General features: G+C 52.2%; 1 protein-coding gene across 1 annotated transcript; it reads left to right on the forward strand.

The window, feature by feature from the left end:
• The first annotated feature begins 14,450 nt into the window (after positions 1-14,450).
• Positions 14,451-21,298, forward strand: FNDC10 (fibronectin type III domain containing 10). The gene has a single exon (XM_081204052.1). The coding sequence runs from the start codon at positions 15,195-15,197 to the stop codon at positions 16,008-16,010; it is 816 nt and encodes a 271-aa protein (XP_081060178.1). The 5' UTR covers positions 14,451-15,194; the 3' UTR covers positions 16,011-21,298.
• Positions 21,299-22,148: the final 850 nt, after the last annotated feature.

Raw genomic sequence — 22,148 nt, forward strand, 5'->3', positions numbered from 1 at the left:
GCCTATTTTGGCCCTTGGGTTGTGGCTTTGAAACCCCTGCTGTAGGTTCCAAGCATCCACATGTTGCTATTTTAGAAGCTCAGCTCAGCAAAAGTCAGCATGGTGTAGTGGTTAGCGTCAGACTAAGTCCTGGCAGGACCAGGGTTCAAATCCCCCAAACTCATTGGGTGTGTGACCTTGGGCCAGTCACCTTCCCCCAGCCTATCCTACCTTGCAGGGTTGTTGTGTGGATCAAATGGGGAGGCAGGTGAACCATGCAGGTGAACTTCAGCTCTATGGAGGAAAAAAAGCTGGGATAATTCATAGAATAATAAATACGCTTAGCTCTTGGGCAATGGACACACCCATGGTCTAGCAGGTGGTAGGGCAAACCATCTCCCTCTTCAGGCATGAACTTCACCGTGTGACCCTCAACTTAGTTACCATCTCTCTGCCTAGCCTACCTTACAGGGTTGTTGTAAGGAAAAGGGGAATTCAGTACATACACCACCCTGAGCAATTCTCCAAGGAAAGTAGGAGGAAAATGTAATAACTATCATATTCATGGATGGGACCATGGGGAACAGCCAGGCATCCAAACTCATAGCCAAACGACTGTCCAAAATATACTGCACCTGGGCCTATAAATCAGCATGTGCGAATTAGCACCTGTCAGAGCTGCTTCAAGATCCTAGCTCACAGAGGATCACGCTAGCCAGCGATCATTAAGTAAAAGTCTTTATTGAATTACAGTTTCCATTCTCACGCTGCTGTCTGCAACTCTACGTCTACTAGCTAGATCGGCGAGGCTCCGTCTGAGTCTCCGCCCCGTGCGCACCAACTTAATATCCTAGCCTTGCTCCACCTTTTCCTCCTGACTGTCCTCCTCTGGGTCCCTCTACCCCCCGGGGCTTCTTCCTTCCGGGATTCTTCTGACGCTGACCCGGACCCTTCTGCCTCCTTGCGCCGGGCTTTAGGACCCGGTTCCCTTTCGGGGCTGCTCACTGCGCCGCCTTCCTCTGCATTTGAACTTGGCGCGCGCGCCCAACCTTCCACTTTCCTCTTAACCGTTTCTTCGCTCCCCGATGGAGGTGTGGCCACTCCTGACTCCTGCCCTCCCTCCTGTGGTGAGCTGCCAGCGCTTCCCCCCTGGCTCCTTTCCTCTTCCCTGCTTCCTGGCGGTGACGCTGGTCCCGATTTCCAGCTGCTCCCCCCTGAGTCTCCTCTGGCTCTATCTTCCTGGGGTGCCTCCCTAGACTCCCCCCTTGCCCTGGCCACTGGTGCTCCTTTCTGTGAATCCTCTGATTCACTGGAAAGACTGGGAGATCTCGGGTCGTCGTCATCACTCATCCTTTCCTCTGTCTCCTCCCCTTCGCTCTCTGTTTCCTCCCTTGCCCGTGCCTCTGCACCTAAACCCCTGACATCCATCCCCCCCTCGAAGCCCCCCAGTCCCCCCTCCCCTCCTTCCGGTGCTGGAACTGGGGGCTGCTGTTGCAAAGGGACGAACGTCGGATATCGGTCGCTTCCCGTGGCAGGCCTCCAGCGGAACTCTTCCAGGTCTTCCTCTCTGCTCTCGTTGACGACAGTCACCTCCTCTTCCATCTCTGTGCCGCCGTGCTCGAAACCAGGGTCGTCCCCGAAAATGTCCATGTCCGTCTCTCCCGCACTACCTCCAGGCGGCGTTGCTCGGCCGGAACAGTCCAGCCACTTCCTGCGGAACTGCTCCTCCGGCCTATCGTCCCACCAATACGAGGGTTCTGAGACAGATCCCGAGGGTGACCCCTCCGGGGAACGGACGTCTCGTGTTGGTTCCTCGTCCGAGTCGAACCCCCTGAACGTGCTGTCCGAAAGCGTGGGCGTGAAAAGCCAGTCGTCGAAAAAGTCTGCTGGCATCGGTCTATGTGGGAAGAGGGCATGAAACTCGTCTTTGAGCAGAGGTTCGTCTAAAGCGTAGCCCGGCACCCAGCTGTTCGCACTGGCCGGGGTGCCCTCCCTGGCGAGAAAGTATTCTACTCCCTCTTCCCCCCATCTGGAGTCCAAAATCTCCGTGACTTCGTTGATGCGCTCCTCCTGTGCCACTCCCGCGTGCCTCGTTCCTTCTCTGAGCGGACTCGGCGCCGTTCCGGGTTCCTGGAACCTGTGCGGTGCCTTGTAGGGAGTGAGCACCGATCTGTGGAACACCGGATGCATTCTGGAACCCTCCGGAAGCGCCAGCCTGAAAGCCACCGGGTTGACCTGCTCTTCGACTTGGTAGGGCCCCAGTTGTTTATGCCCTAGTTTCTTCTTGGCCAACGACCTGGCCGGCACTGCGTGGGCTGCTAACCAGACCCAGTCTCCCACGTGGAGCTCTTCGCCAACCCTTCTGTGTTTGTCCGCTTGTACCTTGTATGCGTGTTTAGCCAGCTCCAGGTGGCGCCGCAGCTGATCGTGGACTTCCTGCAGCTCCGACGCGAACGCATCTGCTGACTGCGGCTCCCCTTCTCCCCTGCATTCCAGTCCCGGGAAGGTTCTAGGGTGCCGCCCGTTGTTGGCGAAGAACGGCGTGACGCCCGTGGATACGTGCTTCGTGTTGTTGTAGGCAAACTCTGCAAGCGGCAGGTAATCCACCCACGTCGCAGGCTGTTGGTTTGCATAACATCTCAGGTACTGCTGCATGATGGCATTGGCTCGCTCCGCTTGCCCGTTGGTCTGCGGGTGTCTCGCCGACGCCAGATTGATCTTGACGTTTAGGAAGCCCATCAGCTTCTGCCAGAAGTTCGAGATGAACTGCCGCCCGCGGTCGGACAGAATAGACCGTGGCAGACCGTGAACCTTGAACACGTGGTCTATGAACAGTTTGGCGGTTTGCTCCGCCGTGGCCACCTTAGCACACGGAATGAAATGCGCCATCTTGGAGAACAGGTCCACCACCACCAACACTGCCGTCTTGCCCCTTGAGCTGGGCAGATCCGTGACAAAGTCCAGAGCCACCCTTTCCCAAGGTTCGACCGGAGTTTGCAGCGGCTCCAACAGTCCAGCCGGCGGTTTGTGCACCGGCTTTGCCCTCTGGCAGGTGTCACACCTCGCTACGTAGTCTGCGACCTCTCCTCTCATTCCAGGCCACCAGAAATCCCTGGCTACCAATTCCACCGTCTTCTCCTTGCCAAAGTGCCCGGCCGTGGGTGCGTCGTGCAGCTGCTGTAGCACCTTGGCTCGAAGTTCGTCACCCGGCACGTAGATGGCCCCTTTACGGATGAGCAAGCCATCTCGTAGCTGGAAACCGTCGGCCGCTGCCTTGCCCCCTCGCACCTCTGCCATCTTCGTTTGTGCGAAGGAGTCCCCCTGCAACGCTCGCCGCACCGCCTCTAGGTCCACGGTCGCCGCGGCGCACGCCCACACTGTCGGTGCAAAGATGTGCATGGCGGCCGCTGGTGTCGCGTCCTCCAGATACTGTGGCTTGCGGGAGAGAGCGTCTGCCATGATGTTGGTGTCCCCCGGGACATACTCTATTCGGAAGTCGAAGTCCGCAAAGAACTCAGCCCAACGTATCTGCCTCTGGTTCAGGAACTGTGCTGTGCGCCAGTGTTCCAGATTCTTGTGGTCCGTGCAAACCTGCACCGTGTGCTTGGCGCCGATCAGAAAGTGCCTCCACGCCTTGAACGCTGCATGAATGGCCAGCAACTCCCTGTCCCATATGGTGTAGTTCTGCTCGGACTTGCTGAGCTTCCTGGAGTAAAACGCTCCCGGCCGCCACACGCCCCGCGGGTCCTTCTGCAGCAGGACCGCCCCCACTGCTCTGTCCGAAGCGTCTGTCTCCACCCTCATCGGCATGCTGGGGTTGACATGAAGCAGCTGCTCTTCCGACGCGAAGAGACGCTTGAGGGCCTGAAAGGACTGCTCCGCCTGCTCTGTCCAGATGAACTTCTTCTTCTTGGAGCTAAGGGTGTCAGTGATGGCCGCCGTCTGCATCGCGAAGCCCTTGATAAACTTGCGATAGAAGTTCGCAAAGCCGACAAACCGTTGGACCTCCTTCCGGTTGCGTGGGCTCTTCCAATCCAACACTGCTCGAACCTTGGCGCTGTCCATGGCGAGCCCCTTGTCAGACAGCTTGTAGCCCAGAAAATCCACCTCCGGCACGTCAAATTGGCACTTCTCCAGCTTGGCGTAGAGCCTGTGTTGCTTTAGCCTGCCCAGCACTTCCTTGACGTGCTTGTCATGTTCTTGCTGCGACTCCGAAAAGATCAGGATGTCATCCAAGAAACAGACGCACGTCTTGTAGAGCAGTCCCGCCAACACGTGATGCATAAATGCTTGAAAAACGTGAGCGCCATTTTGCAGTCCAAAAGGCATAACTCTGTATTCGTAGGTACCCAGTGGCGTGAACATGGCTGTCTTCCACTCATCACCTTCCCGCATGCGAATGAGGTTGTACGCCCCCCGCAGGTCCAACTTGGTGAACACCTTTCCCTTCCGTACCTTCGCCAGGAGGTCGTCGATGCGGGGCATGGGGAAGTCCGACGGCTTGGTCACACTGTTCAAAATCCTGTAATCCACTACGAGTCTTTTTTGGGGCGTGTCTCGCTTCTTAACAAAGAATACAGGACTGCCCCCCACTGCCTTAGACTCCCGGATGAAACCGCGCTCCAAATTATGATCGATGAAGTCTTTGAGTTCCTGCAGTTCGTCCTCAGACATGGAATACAGCTTCCCTTTAGGCAGCGCCGCCCCCGGCAGCAGGTCAATTTTGCAGTCATATGGTCTGTGAGGGGGTAGCCTGTCCGCCTCCTTCTCGCAGAAAACTTCCAGAAATTCTGCGTACTTGTGGGGAATCGCTTGCAGCGTGCCTAGCAGCAGCTGTGACTCCTCTTCCTCTCCTTCCTGCCTGGGTACGATGCAGTGTTCAGCACAAAAGGAAGAGCCGAAGACCAGCTGCCTCTGGAACCAAGCCATCGTTGGGCTGTGCTTGTCCAGCCAACTCATACCCAATACAATGGGCGTGTCAGACAGTTGAGTGACGTTGAAGCTGATGACTTCCCTGTGATTCCCAAGTCGCATCACCATTGGTGGCGTCTGCTTCACCACTTGCCCCCCTAGCAGCTCCCTGCCATCCACCGTGACAACCTGCAGGGGCAGTGTGGCCGGCAGCAACTGCACAGCGTGCCTGTCGACAAATTCCTGCCCTATAAAGTCCGCGTTGCTGCCGGAGTCGATGGTGATTGGCACGTCCATGGTGATTCCATTGGGCAGCTGGAGAGATGCTGTGAGCCTCACTACTGGTTTGGGCGGGAGGGGGTTCACTGGCTGTAAAATTTCTGGGGACTGCGTCACTAACACGTCTGGCTGGGCCCCAGTGCCTCTTCCTCCAGCCAGACATCGTCGTTTCCCTGCTGTGGTCCTCCCTGCTGCGTTGCTGCAGTCACCATTGCTGAGGCTGCAGTAAGCTTGTGGGGCCTCTGGGGACACTCTTTCGCCATATGCCCTGGCTGCTCACAGACGTAACACTTCCTGGTCCCTCTAGGAGGCTTCGCCTTCACTGCTGCCGGTGCTAGGGCTCTGGTTGCTGACTGAGCCCTTGCACCTCCAACCTCCATAGGTTCGGCTCCTCCTCCTGGCGGAGGCGTGGATTGCGCCCGCGCTGCTTCTCTGGGAAAGAAGGAGGGGCCCCCGGCTGGTTCGCGCCCTCCACGTCCTTCGTCCTTGCTCCACGGACGTCCTTCCAGCCTCACCCCCACGGCCAGTGCCCTCTGAACGACCTCCTGGGTGGTTCGGGGTCTCTCCCCCCTCGCTATCTCATCTTTAATCGAGTTGTGCAGTCCCTCCCAAAAGAGGTCTCTTACAGGAGCCGAATCTCTGTCCCATTCCAGGGCGCTGACCAAGGCGAAAAAGCGGGCATGATACTGTCTGACGCTGGTCCTCCCTTGTCTCAGCCCATGCACCTCCTTCCGTGCAAGATCAATGTCAATACTTGATAAGAAACACCCATCCATCGCTTTAATAAAGGCATCCGCATTCTGGAGCGCCGGATCGTTATCTCTCCATAAATTGCGCAACCATGCTTTTGCCTCCCCATGCAGATGGGACATGATGAACCCCACTCTCTCCTGTTCATCTCTAAAGTCTTTATGCAACAGTTGCAGTGCGCACAGTACGTCGGCTCTAAAGTTGGGATACTGTTGCAGGTTCCCATCGAAGTGAGAGAGCAGCCCGCCTGTCCGTCTCGCCAACCCAATTCCCTCCTGCCGGGGTGGTTGCTTTGCCAGTACGTCTAACCTGACCTGGAGATCCCTGCAGGCGGCAGCTGCCTCGTCCTCTCTCTTCCTGGATGCGAGAACCTCGGCGTTCAGTTGTGCCACTGCTTTTCTGAGGTCCTCTATCTGCTGCTCAGCCGTCATGTCTCCTGCCGTTCGTGAGCTCGCTAGTGGGCGCCTGTTTCTCTCCCCTCCTCGAGGCTGCAGATGCCCACAATGTGGAGACGGAGCCTACTATCAGAGCTGCTTCAAGATCCTAGCTCACAGAGGATCACGCTAGCCAGCGATCATTAAGTAAAAGTCTTTATTGAATTACAGTTTCCATTCTCACGCTGCTGTCTGCAACTCTACGTCTACTAGCTAGATCGGCGAGGCTCCGTCTGAGTCTCCGCCCCGTGCGCACCAACTTAATATCCTAGCCTTGCTCCACCTTTTCCTCCTGACTGTCCTCCTCTGGGTCCCTCTACCCCCCGGGGCTTCTTCCTTCCGGGATTCTTCTGACGCTGACCCGGACCCTTCTGCCTCCTTGCGCCGGGCTTTAGGACCCGGTTCCCTTTCGGGGCTGCTCACTGCGCCGCCTTCCTCTGCATTTGAACTTGGCGCGCGCGCCCAACCTTCCACTTTCCTCTTAACCGTTTCTTCGCTCCCCGATGGAGGTGTGGCCACTCCTGACTCCTGCCCTCCCTCCTGTGGTGAGCTGCCAGCGCTTCCCCCCTGGCTCCTTTCCTCTTCCCTGCTTCCTGGCGGTGACGCTGGTCCCGATTTCCAGCTGCTCCCCCCTGAGTCTCCTCTGGCTCTATCTTCCTGGGGTGCCTCCCTAGACTCCCCCCTTGCCCTGGCCACTGGTGCTCCTTTCTGTGAATCCTCTGATTCACTGGAAAGACTGGGAGATCTCGGGTCGTCGTCATCACTCATCCTTTCCTCTGTCTCCTCCCCTTCGCTCTCTGTTTCCTCCCTTGCCCGTGCCTCTGCACCTAAACCCCTGACAGCACCTTTTTTGTCTTCTCTTTGAGATGGTGAGTTTCCTTTGTTTTTGGCGACGTTGCCCTCTTGGACGCTGAGGTTTGCCCTGGGAACAGAGCAGCAGAGTCAAAAGATGGGCATGATGCTACTATGAGCTGTGGTCCCCCCCCCCTTCACTTTCCAACACTGCCAATTATTATCTATTTGTCACCATTTACGGTTCTCTGTCCCTTCTTTAAAAATATCAGCGGCAGTGTCCTTTCTAAAAATGGGACAGAACAGTACCTCTAATCTAATTAGCCTTTTCTCTTACCCGGAGGGAAGAAACAGAAAAGCAATAACCCATAACCCTTCGTTTTCTGCAGGATGTTTTGTGATCTTGCTTTGATGAGTCCAGCGCATCTCAACAGAGAGCAATCTTGAGCAGGGACTGCTCAGGCAGGGGTGAGATACCCGAGGACCGCAGGCCTAATGTGGCCCTCCAGGCCTGTCAACTGGCCCCTGCAGGACTCACTCTAAGCAGCATTCCTCTCCAGTTGACATCCTTTCTTCGCAGGCCTTCTTCCTCGCTGGCACAACTCCTTATTTGGAAGTGTCCTTGAATGGCGATAAGGCCTTCCCTGGATGGAGTGCAGGAACTTCAGAATTTGGCACAGCTGGGATGCAGCCTACTCTACAGACAGAGTTAGTGTCCTGTCAGTTGTTCCACCCACTTTTCCTTCTGGCCCTGCCAACCTTTGCCAGGTGGTCCTTGAAAGGTTGTGCATGGCAGCATGGCCCCTATGCTGAAAAGCTTCCCCACTCTGGGGCTAGGGCATAGACACGTTTAAAATGGACATCAAATGATGTCAAGTTAAATTAATTGGAAAAAGCTTGCAAATACCGGATAGGCTTAGGATTTAAATATGTAATATGTGATGAATTAATGTGTTTACTACTGAATTGGGAAGGAAGAAAGATGTTAAGTGATTAAGTTAATTTTATAAGAATACTGATTTGGAAAACCGTTAAATGATATCCATTGAAATCCAACCAGGGGGATACGAGGAAGTCACTTAACAAAGTTTATTAGATTAAGGTTTAAAAAGGCTATGATTTATGTGTGATTGTTTATTTGTTTGTGTGTTTAAATTTTTGCGAAAAAAACAAAATTGAAAAAAATAAAATAAAATGGGCATCAAAAGAGAGGTTTTTGCACAAAGGAAGAAGCAAAAGAAGCCTCTGGCAGGTGTGTAATTCGGAAACAGTCTTCCCCCATTGAATCATAGCGTGTTACTCCAAGGTTGTTTTTTTCCTGAAGTTTTTTTCTGAAGTTTTCCAAAATTCCACACATACATTTCAATGCATAAAAAACCCTTTTTTTCTTTTTACTTCCCACCCTCTTTTCCATGGTGTTTCTGTTTCTCTCCCTCTGGTGCACCCAGTCTTCTATGTCTTAAACCTTAACAAAACTACCATAATCTTTCATCCCTTCTGTTGCTCATCATTCAAATCCTGCTCGTGCTGTTAATGTGGATGAAAACTAATCTTTCATTACAATAAAAATGTTATGACATTTAAAAAAAAAATCTGAAAAGGGTTTCCACTCTTCCACAAAACCTTCTCATTAGGTTCTCATAGTTTAGCTGTTAACTTTGCCAATTCTGCATAATCCATCATCACCTCGTTTATCCATTCTTCCCCCAAGGGTCATCTAGTTCAACCCCCTGCAATGCAGTGAAGAACAGCTCTGGAACATCACTGATTTTCAGATCAAACTGGCTGCATTTAGAAAATCTACCTTGTGGCTCCTTAGCCACTGGCAATTTCACCCTAAGTGCTGGGGAGCTGGTGCCCTTTAGAGCTGGCCGAGTGGAATGTCGGGAGCCCAAATGGTGGGCGGAGCTGGAGCCAACAGGAGGCGGAGTCAAGAAACAATAGTTGCGTCTCCATCCTCCTCCCTGCTAAGTTCTCCAAGGTGTAGGTCAGGGGTCAGCAAACTTTTACAGCAGGGGGCCGGTCCACTGAGCCTCAGACCTTGTGGGGGGCCGGACTATTTTTTTGGGGAGGGGGAGGGGAATGGACGAATGCCCCACAAAGAATCCATAGATGCATTTTAAATAAAAGGGCACATTCTACTCATGTAAAAACATTCTGATTCCCCAGACCGTCTGCAGGTCGGATTCAGAAGGTGATTGGGCTTAGTTTGCCTACCCATGGTGGTGAGACTAAGAGCTGGCAGGCAAAGCCATTCTCTGGACTGGTCCTAAACAAGGCAAGCTGGTGGGAGTTGGATGAGGGCAGACCAAGGTTGGTGGGTCAGTGCCCCCTTCACCCGGATGGGCCAGCCTCCGCTGTGCACGGCTGCTTTGAAATTTAAAAAGGTGCCTCAGGCGAAGTCAGGCTATTGGCCCATCCAGCCCAGCATTGTCCAATCCAGGGTTAAGGAATCTTTGCCAGCATTTCCTTTTAGCCAAACTCCCAAGGGCCACATGCCAGCATTGGGCAAAGAAAGGAATGCAAATGTTATCTTGGCACACTAAGCTAGTTTCTATAGACATGCAAGCACATAGGAGCTTTACACTGTGCCAGACCACAGAACTATCTAACTCAGTACCGCCTACACCATGGGTAGGCAAACTAAAGCCCAGGGGCCGGATCCGGCCCAATCGCCTTCTCAATCCAGCCCATGGATGGCCCGGGAATCATGGGGTTTTACATGAGTAGAATGTGTCCTTTTATTTAAAATGCATCTCTGGGTTATTTGTGTGGCCTGCCTGGGGTTTTTACATGAGTAGAATGTGGGCTTTTTCTTCTTCTTTTTTTTTTGAGAACGATTGGAAGCTTTTTACACAAGACTTTATTGGCTAAGACATGATGTTGAATAAATATCTGGTGCTTTTAACTGTTACTTTTCTTTTCTTGTTACTTTTATTTTTTTTTATTTTTTGATGTGGAGAATTATTTTCCTCTCTTTTCTTTTTTCTTTTCCTTCTTTTCTGTGCTTAACTTTGTTGTACTTACCTTTATTGTAAGATTGTATTTTAAACCAATAAAGATGTATTTATTAAAAAAAAAAAGAATATGTGCTTTTATTTAAAATGCATCTCTGGGTTATTTGTGGGGCATGGGAATTTGTTCATTCCCCCCCAAATATAGTCCGGCCCCCCACAAGGTCTGAGGGACAGTGGACCGGCCCCCTGCTGAAAAAGTTCGCTGACCCCTGGCCTACACCAACTGGCAGCAGCTCTCCAGAGTTTCAGGCAGGAGTCTCTCCCAGCGTTATTTGGAGGTCCTGGGGATTGACCCTGAGGTATTCTGTGTGCAGGGACGCGGGTGGGTTAAACCACAGAGGCTAGGACTTGCCGATCAGAAGGTTGGCGGTTCGAATCCCCCTGATGGGGTGAGCTCCCATCGCTTGGTCCCTGCTCCTGCCAACCTAGCAGTTCGAAAGCACGTCAAAGTGCAAGTAGATAAATAGGCAGCGCTGCAGCGGGAAGGCAAACAGCGTTTCCGTGCGGTGCTCTGGTTCGCCAGAAGCGGTCATGCTGGCCACATGACCCGGAAGCTGTACGCCAGCTCCCTTGGCCACTATAGCGAGATGAGCGCCGCAACCCCAGAGTCGGCCACGACTGGACCTAATGATTAGGGGTCCCTTTACCCTTTACCTATTCTGTGTTCAAGACAGGTGCTCTACTACTGAGCTCCATCCCTTGCCCCTTCTCTAGTCTTCATCCAGAAATGAAAGAGGCATTATCAGAGTTCAAGGAGACATTGCAGCCAGAGTTTTTAAAAAATAAATACTTTGCATGCAAAGCAGGGCTGGGAAGGGTTATGACCTGGAGAAGAGCTTGGAGGGACAGATGGAGAAATATCGAGGGTCACATTCAGTCTACTCTGGACCTCAGGGAGAGTGTTGGTTTTTTTCCATTCCCTGCCAGTGTTTCAGCAGGCGACGCCAAGGATTCAGACAGGTGCCTTCTACACGCCAAGCACGTATCCAGCCATTTGAACCACAATCCCTCTCTTTTGAGCAGTTTCAGCACGGGGGGCAGGAAACACCCTGCTGCACGAACTCTTGGCTTGACCCAGCAAATCTGCTGTGGCCCATTAGACAGATTGTATTCTAAATTTGGCTTCATTTGCAAGCGAGACGGCCCCGTGTCCCCAGTGATCTTTTATTAATGAGCCTTTTTGCAGGGAGCTCGATGTTCCCTGGGCGGAGCAGGTCACCCGGAGCAGCCAAGAGGCGGTTGGAAAGGAAGCACAGACATTTGTCAAAGCAGCCGCTGCAAGGTGCAATGTTTTGCTTGGGCAATTTCTTTTTCTTCTTCTGCTGAATTCTCTCCCTCTCTAAATGGGCGTTAAATAGGAATAGAAAGGAAGAGGGGAAACGACTCTGTTCAGACGGTGACCTGGCAAGCCAAACGCAGCCCTTGCTAGACATGCAACAAGGTCTTCCAAATGCATTACATTCCCCCTCGCCCCCCAAAACCCCATTTATGCAACTAGAATGGAGCTGGTAGCAGAAAGATGATTTTAAGATTATGGTAAGACATGGTGGATTCGAAAACCCTTCAGGCGTCCTTACCCTAGGAGCAGATGTTGTTGCTGGCATCTTTCTGTCTCGAGAATGGAGAATGATTTCTTTGTCTTTTTGCTGTCTGATGCTAGAGAGAGAGAGGAAGCCATGTTGCAGTGCTCTGTGTGTGTTTATATGTAAATTAAGTAGATTAGCCAATATGCTGAGTTGCTGAGGTCTGTCACGCAAGTTGCGCAAACTCTGCAGATCCCTAAGTGTGCCAGTGTGGGTGGGCATCGGTCGCTGTGATGTTCGGGCTGAAGAAAGCTTTTGAAGCTCCCAAACGATCGACCAGGAGGGAGGGAACGTGCCAGTCAGGCATGTGTCTCTGCCAGGGTCCTATTCGAGTGTAGGCTGAACTCCTGACACTCTGGGAGTGAAGTCAAAGCACTGTGTTAGCAGCACCAAAGTGACTTCCTTGAGATGCAAGCCAGGGCAGTGTGTATGGAGTCCTGGGCTGCCCAGACGACAAGACCCCATTCTTGGCCTTGTTGATGTGGTCCAAAGGAAAGCAGAGCAATACATTTGGCACAGGCTTAGCTGCAGGAGTTGCCAGAAGGAAGCGTACAAGGCACCATCCAACTGTGTTAGGGACTCCAGATTTGGAGAGGGTTGGCTCCTTAGCCTGTTCCTTTTCCCAAATGTATTTCCTAGATGGGCTCCCTTCCCAGGTTGACAAGACCCCTCTAGGAGTGGACAGGAACCTAAGAAGAGCCTACTGGATCAGGCCAAACATCCTGATCTAGTCCAGAATCCTGTTCTCATACTGTATTTTTCGATCCATAAGACGCACTTTTATCTTCCTAAAAAGTAAGGGGAAATGTCTGTGCGTCTTATGGAGTGAATGCGTTGTTCCTGGAGCCAAATTGCCCAGGGGCAAAAAGCAGATCATACTTTTTTTTTTTAAAGAGGGAAGTGGGTGTTGAAACAAAGCCGCTGATTGTTTGCCAATCGGGGAGAGAGATAAAGGACGCTAGCAGAGGCTGCCTGGGAGTGGGGAGGTAAAAGCCCATGGATCCTCAGGATTTTTACATTGGGTCACCCCAAATTCACCATCAGATCACATAGTATGTCCATGGCTACAGCCTGCACCAACAAAAACCACGCATCCACTGTTGTGTGGGGCCACAATGGCACAAAAACATGGTTACAAAGCATGGATCCACATGGATCCTCAGGATTTTTGCATTGGGTCACCCCAAATTCACCATCAGATCACATGTCTGTGGCCACAGCATGAACCACAAAAATCATACACGCACTGTTTCGTTCAGAATTCCCCCCCCCCCGTTTTCCTCCTCTAAAAACTATGTGTTTCTTATGTTCAGTTGCGCCTTATGGAGCAAAAAATACAGTAAGTGGCCAACCAGAAGCCTCTGGGAAGCCTGCAAGCAGGATCTGAACACAAGAGCCTTCTCCCCTCCTGCGGTTTCCAGCAGCATTGCTGCCTTCTCCATGGATTGGTCTAATCCTCTTTTAAAGCCATAGAAGTTGGGGGCCGACACGGCTTCCTGTGGGAGTGAGTTCCACAGGTGAAACTACGCACTTGGTGAATAAGCGCTTTCTTTTTTGTCTGTCGACATTCAGTTTCATAGGAAGTCCTGAAGTTGTAGTGTTCTGCAGGGGATATATACAGTGGTACCTTGCAAGACGAATGCCTCACAAGACAAAAAACTCGCAAGACGAAAGGGTTTTTTGTTTTTTGAGCTGCTTCCCAAGACGATTTTCCCTATGGGCTTGCTTCGCAAGACGGCAACGTCTTGCAAGTTTGTTTCCTTTTTCTTAACACCATTAATACAGTTGCGACTTGACTTCGAGGAGCAACTCATAGAACACGGTGTGGTAGCCTTTTTTGAGGTTTTTAAAGACTTTGGTGATTTTTGAAGCTTTTCCAAAACTTTCCCGACACTGTGCTTCGCAAGACGAAAAAAATCGCGGAATGAATTAATTTCGCCTTGCAAGGCACCACTGTACACCTTGCATAGAAACCAACTCCTAGGGGCCGAGGTCCCTTAATTCACTCCTTAAAATATTTCAGGGGGCCGCACCCCCACCCCCAAGTTCATGGGCATTGCCATTCAAAAGGTGTGTTTGCACCCCATCATGTGATTGATTGATTGATTGATTGATTCTGTGACATAAATCAAAACAATTTCAGTGGCTCTGCTCTGGAACCAGCTCTGGATATGACCTCACTGACTTTGTAGAAAAGCAGAGACTTCACCTTGCCAACAAATGTCCATATACAGTGGTACCTTGGGTTAAGTACTTAATTCGTTCCGGAAGTCCGTTCTTGACCTGAAACTGTTCTTAACCTGAAGCACTACTTTAGCTAATGGGGCCTCCTGCTGCCACCGCGCCACCAGAGCACGATTTCTGTTCTCATCCTGAAGCAAAGTTCTTAACCTGAAGCACTATTTCTGGGTTAGCGGAGTGTGTAACCTGAAGCGTATGTAACCTGAAGCGTATGTAACCCGAGGTACCACTGTAGTTACAGCTATGGTTTTCCCAGTAGTGATGTATGGAAGTGAGAGCTGGACCATAAAGAAGGCTGATCGCCGAAGAATTGATGCTTTTGATTTATGGTGCTGGAGGAGACTCTTGAGAGTCCCATGGACTGCAAGATCAAACCTCTCCATTCTGAAGGAAATCAGCCCTGAGTACTCACTGGAAGGACAGATCCTCAAGCTGAAGCTCCAATACTTTGGCCGCCTCATGAGAAGAGAAGACTCCCTGGAAAAGATCCTGATGTTGGGAAAGATGGAGGGCACAAGGAGAAGGGGACGACAGAGGACGAGATGGTTGGACAGTGTTCTCGAAGCTACCAGGATGAGTTTGACCAAACTGCGGGAGGCAGTGGAAGACAGGAGTGCCTGGCGTGCTCTGGTCCATGGGGTCAGGAAGAGTCGGACACGACTAAACAACAGCAAGCTGCGCGGCGTTCCCCGCAACAACCCTGTGAGGCAGGTTACGCAGAGAGCGAGGGGCTGGCCCAACGCTTCAAAGCCAAGGTCGGATTCGAACCCAGGTCTCGCAGGGGTGGCACTCTACCTACTACACCACACTGCCTCTATACAAAATGCACTTTTAATTGTTCCCACACGCACCCCCTCTTCTCTCCGATTCCACCTTCCAGACCCAGCGAGAGCTAACCGCGCCGCCGCCGCTGCCGCCGGGAGGAGGAGGGCCGCTGGGCGGCGCCCGAACCTCCCGGATCCCACCCGAAAGGAGGCGCCACCGCCGGCTCCCGCGCCGCCGCCTCGCCCTCTTCAAGTTGGCACTTTGAAAATGTCTCTGCCGTTTGCCCGGGAAAGCCGAGGTCGCCGGGGTCCCGCCTCGGCCTGCCTCCGGCCGGGGCTTCCCTTAGCGCCCAAGCCCCGCTAGAGCGCGCCGGATCCCGGCCTGGGAAAGCCCTTTTCCTCGCGCTGCACCTGCTCCTGCTCCTCCATGCCCCGGCGCCAGCCATGCTTCTCCGGCTCCTGCTGCTCGCCCTGCTCGGACTGGGCCGGGCGCCGCGGCTGGGAGGCGTCCCGACGGCTTGGGGAGCCTCAGAGGCGCGCGGCGCGCACCGGGACCCGCCGCTCGGAGGCGCCGAGGATGCGGGTGCGGAGGGAGACCCGTGGTGCCCGTACAAGGTGCTGAGCGAAGGCCCCGACGGCGGCGGAGGAGCCTCGGGGGCGCAGGGCGGGCGCCTGTGTTTTCGCAGCCGGGCGCGGGGCTTCCAGTGCGCGCCGCGGAGCTGCAAAGCGCACCGCTCGCCCGGGCGCGCCCTGCTGGCCAACGTGCTCCTCAACGGCAGCGTCCTCCTGCAGTGGGGCTGGCCTCCCCTGCTGGCCGAGGGAGAAGAAGACGGCGGCGACGAGGGAGCCGAAGTTCCCACCTCCTCGGCCGAGCTCGGCCTGCTGCGCGGCTTCTCGCTCTCGTGCTCGTGGGAAGGCGCCTACACGCGTTTCCAGTGCGACCGCGTCCAGCTGGGCGCCGCTTGCCGCGACTACCTGCTGCACGACGCGCACGGCAGCGTCCGCTACCGCCTCTGCTTGCAGCCCCTCTTCTCCGCCGCCGCCAACGGCACCGATCCTGATTCTGCTCCTCCTCCCCGGTGGCCTCCGGAATGCGTGGAGTTCACCGTGGAGCCGGCCGGCATGCGGGAGATCGTGGTCGCCATGACGGCCGTCGGGGGCTCCATCTGCGTCATGCTCGTCTTCATCTGCCTCCTGGTCGCCTATCTCACCGAGAACCTCACGCCCCCCGCCGCGCCCGCCGCCAAGAGGGGAAACTGAGGCGGGTTAAGCCCCGAGGAGCGCGCAGTGAGACCCTGGCTGCCCTCGGGTGGACGGGGGAAGCGAACCCCAGCGAGCAACCTTTGAGTGTGCGCATCGTGCCGAGGACGCACAACTGTGATCCCTGCTCCGAATTACTTTATGTAATCACGGGAGTAAGCCATAACGGGGTGTGTAGCGTCGGAAGCCCACCCCCCTTTCAGATTGGTTTCAAATCGGATGGGGGACCTGTGCGTGGAGATTCTTGCATTGCAGGGGGTTGGACTAGATGACTCTGGGGTGCCTTCCAGTTCTGCAATTCTAGTATTCTTTCAGGTTTGCTTGGCTATAAAGCCCCCCTCCCGGGGATTGCTTTCTGAGTAAGCCTGCCCAGGAGAAAGGGGCTGTGCAGGTGGGATCCCTGGTCACATTTACTTGGGAGAAAGCCTGGACTTTAACTGGCGAGCGGATCCAGTTGCAAATTAGGGCTGCAAAGGCTCTTGGCCTGATTGGGGAAGCACGTCTTTTCAAAATCCTTTTTAGCTCAGTTAAAAGGGTTCCTTCTTTGGATTAATGCCACACTTTTAAAAAATAGATATATTTAGGTTAATTTCTAATATTCCCCCTCTTCTCACACATCCGGGAATGCTTCTTCCAACAAGAAACATGACATTCTTTCTCTCCCCTCCCCTCCCCCCACTGCTGGGCATATTTCCTGGGCATATTTATGCAAATTTAATTGGCTGACCATTTAATCAATGAAAACTCATAGGATGAATCAACATGGGGCCCTTCTAGATTACCTGTTTATGTCGCATTCATCCTGATTTGTTTGCAGGGTGGTTAGACAACGCCTCAAAGGAAGCGTTGCCCTTCCAGTGCGTTTTCACTGTTACTTTCCTTATTGCAAAAACTCCAGTCTTTGGGGGAAGCAGGTTTGCTGCACAAGACCTCCCCACTATAATTGGCCAGGCGGTAGGTAGCTCAATGGTAGAGCACCTGCTTTGCATGCAGAAGGTCCCAGGTTCAATCCCCGACGTCTCCAGCAAGGGCTGGGAATGTCACCTGTGTCTAAAACCCTGGGTCACTGCTGCCGGTTGGTGTTGCCAATACTGGGTTATATGGACCAAGAGTCAGCTTCCTGCATTTCTAGAACCTGAATTTGCTGGTATGTGATTGGACCCTGCTCAAAGAGAGCAACGGTCTGGAAGCACCCTAAGATAGGTGAAGTGGTTATGATGGTGATGGTAGACTGTGCTGGGCCTCCCTTTTCTGTGGGGGGGGGGGCAAGGAGAGAGGGAGGCTCCCTCCCCTACTTTATGAAGCAGTGGTTCTGGTCCTCTCTGGCTAGAGACCTCTGGGGGAAGCCCTCACATAGTCGCCCAGGGCTCATCTCCACACCTGCGCACATCATGTGACAACTGCACCATCAAGTGACGACTTGACTTGGATTTTTGGATTGTGGGTCAGTCACCACCTAATAGGAAGTCCACTTGTTCCAGGCCGCCCTGCTTTCAGTGGTGTGAGCTCCCCATTCACTGCCTTTTCTGGTTCTTTGAGAAATTTGCAGGTAAAGTCCCACATGCTCTGTTAACCCCTCACTGACTTCACTCACCTTGCCTGCCTGCACAACGTACAGATGTTGTATTTTAAAGAGGCATCTCCATTTTTGGAGGAGCAGCCCTTTTTGGTGAGAAGTGGTGGAAAATGCCTCCAGTCTTGGAGATCCCAGGGATAGGGACCATGTCTGTGGGGCTGCTGGCTATTAGGAAAGAGACTAGTGTCTGCTCTGGGAGCAGGAGGGGGATAAGAGGGGAAGCTAGGACCAAGGGGAATCCCTTGGGTGGGTGAGCAGAAATATAAGGGCTAGCTGAAGATGATGCTGGGAACAGCTGTGATGGAACAAAGCAACCTCTGGCTGTGCATTCATTTTTTTCCCTCCCCAAAGAATCCTGGGAACTGTAGTTTGTTCTGGGTGCTGGGAATTGTAGTGCTGTGCAGGATAAACTGCAGTTCCCAGGTTTCTTGGAGTGGGGTATGCTTCAAAGGCACTTTGTGTATGAAGCCTCTGTTTCTTCCCCATTCAGAAGTCTGTTCTGAATGCCAAAGCTCGGGTGGTGTAGGAAGTGCAGGAATAAATGCAAAGTGCCCCCGAGCATGTGCAGAGTCCAATTCTCCGAGCTAAGCAGCGGTTCCCTCCACCAGCTGGTTGGGGAAGTTGGACACCTTCAGAAAAAGTATAGAAGCATTTCTCCACGGCACCTGGCCCTGTTGAAACAAAGTAGGGTTGCCTCCATTGCATTAGCTTTAGCTTAGAGACACACCTGGAGTGGTCCAGAATATGCATCTTCTCATCCATCATGTCTAGGACTTGTTAGCCTGCATCTGGACTATAGATGGAACTGATGCCTCAAGTAAGGAGAACCAGGCACCACTCTTCCCCAAGAGTTGAGCTGAATTCTTGAAGCAGAAAACCCCAGAACTCAAATGTGAGAATCTGCCGTCTGAATTTTTGAAGTTTTGAAAATGCAGTGTTTTAAAAAAACGATCTCGAAGCAACTTTTTCTATGCTGTCGAAATCCAACACCTGCTTAGACGGGGGACAGCGTGTAGCAATGAGCACATATGTGGGTGGCTCTAGGTATGTCCCCAAACCTTTGACCTTCAGCACAAAGAAGTACTGTAGATTCTTTTAAAAAAGAAGGGGGAAAAGTGGTTTTCAGGTTTTATATATGGGGGGGGGGAAATGAATTTGAAGTCATTCGTTTCAAATTGTTGTCAAACATCGTTCTGTGTCTAACCGTTCTCAAATAACTTTAGAGGGAGATGGAGGCTTCCTTGAAACTAGAGTTTCCCAGAGACGAAATTCAGGTTTCAAAAGGATTTTAGAAGCATGTATGAGTTAGACTAGGGGTGGCTAAGATGATGAGTTCTGGGTGTCCCTGAGTTTTAGCTCGCATCATCTGATGACTTGGGCCCTCCGGGTGTCGCTGAACTACAATTCCCACCATCCCTGGCTATTGACCATGCTTGCAGGGACTGATGGGAGTTGTAGCCCAACATCAGTCAGAGGGCACCAGGTTGACTGTCCCTGAGGTCAGACTTTGCATTAAAGCAGGTGTGGGGAACTTGTGGCCCTACAGACATTGCTGGACTAAAGCTCCCATCCTCCCTTGCAAGTGTGGCCATAGCCAGGGAAGATGGGAGTTGTAGTTCAGAGACACCTGGCAAGCCAGAGGTTTCCCACACCTGCTTAAAATAAGATTGGTCAACGGTTCTGTTGCTCTGTTTGCTGAATTTTCTCTGGATTGGTTTCAAGGGAGGAAAAACCTTCATCTTGCTCAGGTGCTTAGATATCGTTTTCTGTTTCTGTGATGGGAAAACGTAACGCAGTGGTGAAATGGGGAGCATAGATGCTCATTCAATCAGACTTCCTTGTTTGGGTGGCAGTAACGTGTGTGAATTTTCTGCCAGCTTTAGTAGAAAGTCCTGCATCGCCGGGGGTTGGACTAGATGTCCTTCGGTGTCTCTTCCAGTGCTACTGTTCTATTAAATGGTCGCTCTAGGGCAAGGATAGGAAATCTGTGGCCCTCCAGATATTGTTGGACTAGTGCCGCAGACCACCCGACGTGTTTCTTTATCTATCTACCCACCGTAAGGTCCTTCTGCAGGTCGCAACAGTACGGAAATACAGTATTAAAATCAGTTAAAACAATTGGTAATTGGAAGAACAGGGTGGGCCCTAGAAATCTCTATCGGGTCAAGTTGGGGGACCTCCCAGGTATGTGCCCCCAGTGAAAAAGCCCTCCTCCTGTGCCTGCTTGCAACTAAGCATCAGGCCATGGTGATAAATAACTGGACTCCATTAGTAGTGCCCTTACCAGGCAGTGAAGAAGAAGGTGATTTTTCAGGTAATCAGCTCCAGAGTTATTTGGGGCTTTGTTCGCAGGGAGCAGACCCCTAAAACTGGTTTGGTGGCTAAACAGGCGTGGAGCCTGACTTGGTTCCCATTGGGATAGCTCAGTCGGTGGAGCACGAGGTTGTGGGTTCAGTTCCCTGTCCTTGTCTAGCCTTGACGAGGTAGGGCAGGGCTCAGTTAAAGGAGTCTGAAAAGTGAAAACGTGAAGTGTAGTGGATGCTGGCCCTTTGGGGCAAATGAGGCAGTGCCCTGCTAACCCCTGGCTGCCCTCTGCCAGGCCGTTCCCACCTCCCTGCCTTCTTACAATCAGTCCCTGGCTGGCGGCCTTCCTCTTACCGCTTGTAAAACTCAGCAGGGAGGAAGATGGGGTCAAAACTTGCTTTCCATTGCCTTTGGCTCCCCCTACTGTTGGCCTCCTGCATTTCAGCTCGACGGACACCAGTCACCGTCACCGGAGTGAGGAGAACCTTTAATAAGCATAATGTAAAATTGACTTACGTGGGTGATTTCCCCTGTCACCAATGCACAGAAGCTGTCCTTCTGGCAAAGGCACCTCCCACCACTGTGGTCCACTAACCGTTGTCAACGCTTTGGCCAGCTGGCTCTCAGCCCTTCTAGCTTACTGCTTCTGTAACACCCCAGTTGTCGCCATGCTTTGGTATTAACTATCTTGTGCCTTAAGTGTGTCCCCTCCCTTTGTGCTCTCCACACACACACACACACACACACACACACACACCGCTGGTTTCCACTCCATAAGTTTTACGGGATAACAAATACTTTGCTGTTGTCTCTTTTACAGTAGCTGTAAAGGCATTTTAGTTAACGAGCTGTTAAATTACATTTAATTGGTTTAATTTGGTTTGTTGGTGATTTCCCCCACCACCACCACCAAAAAAAAGCAATTGCCAGATCTCATCGTAGGAGACCTGTTTGAGGACCTTTGAATGGTAGCTGTGGTTTTCTCTTTTTTGGGTTAGCACAATCTGTGTCTAGTCGTTCGGCATTTCTACAGCAATACCAATGTGTGTAGATTGTTTTAAAAACCGTTTCTGCTAGTTCCCCCCATGTTAACAGATGGGAGCTGTGCCCCATAGAGAATAACTAGCCCAAGGCTATATGCCGTGTTCCCAGCTGATTTATTTTGTCATTTTTTTAAATAAAAAAACACACACATTATTATGAATGCTTTTGGGAGCAAACACGCAAAGTGGCTTACACACAATTACATATGTATTAAAAATCAGTTTCTGGATCCTGTCTCTTTGTCACCGTGTGGCGTGACCAAGAAATGGAATTCAGGGTGGAGCTATGCAAATAAGGAGCGGGCTCGATTCTCAGCGGCTCCCATTACCTTCTGTCAGGAGCAAATAAAAGTTAATAAAAACAAGTATATGACTCAGTGTGTTGTTTCTTGCATGAAGATCAGGTCGCCAGTCCGTCTGTGTTGATTTATACAACCAAGCTTTAAAGCAGCATTACGCCTCTGCCCACAAAGCACCCTGGGAACTGTAGTCAGTTAAAGCTGCTGAACGTTGCTAGGAGACCCCTTTTCCTCTCCCAGCATTACCATTTCCAAGGTTCCTTGGGAAGATCGGGTTGCCTGTTAAACACCCCTGGGAATGGTAGCACTGGGAGGGGAATAGGGGTCTCCTAACAACTCTAAGCACCCTTAACGAACTACAGCTCCCAGGATTCTTTGGGAAGAAGGCAGGACTGTTTAAAGGGGTATGGTGATGTTTTAAATGGGTAGTACATGTGGGGCCTACTGGAGAGATGTTTGGCTCTCTTTCTCAGGTACAGTTGCTTGCAAGGCTAAGACAAGCACAGAAGCAGTAGCCAATCTGATACTATGTGGGTTTGCCCAATACATAGTAGAGGCTGGACCATTTAAGCTGAGCGGGGCACTGCCTCACCAACCTCAGCCAGCGCCCACCTGCCTGCCTTCTGACATCCAGGCCAGAGGGTGGAGGCACTCTTCCTTAGTCTCAATGCTGCCCTTGTAAAACACACCAGGGAGGAGGATGGGGACAGAACTAGAATAAGTTGGAGCTGCCTGTCATTGTCTCTGGCGCCACCTGCTGTTGGGCTCCCTGCTTTCCACCCTATCGGTTCCAAGAGGCACCAGCCACCACTGCCGATACAGGATCAGAATGCCTCCTTTTCATTGCTAACTTTTGCCCCTGCTCTTCCCACTATCAAAAGAGTCCACTGGAAGCTGTCTTCCTTGTTCCAAAGGA

This window comes from Podarcis bocagei (assembly GCF_964188305.1).
Source record: "Podarcis bocagei genome assembly, chromosome: 7".
NCBI lineage: Eukaryota > Metazoa > Chordata > Lepidosauria > Squamata > Lacertidae > Podarcis > Podarcis bocagei.

Excerpts from the sequence above, each read along its gene's own strand:
- FNDC10 (XM_081204052.1), top strand. The coding sequence starts at position 15,195 with ATGCTTCTCCGGCTCCTGCTGCTCGCCCTGCTCGGACTGGGCCGGGCG.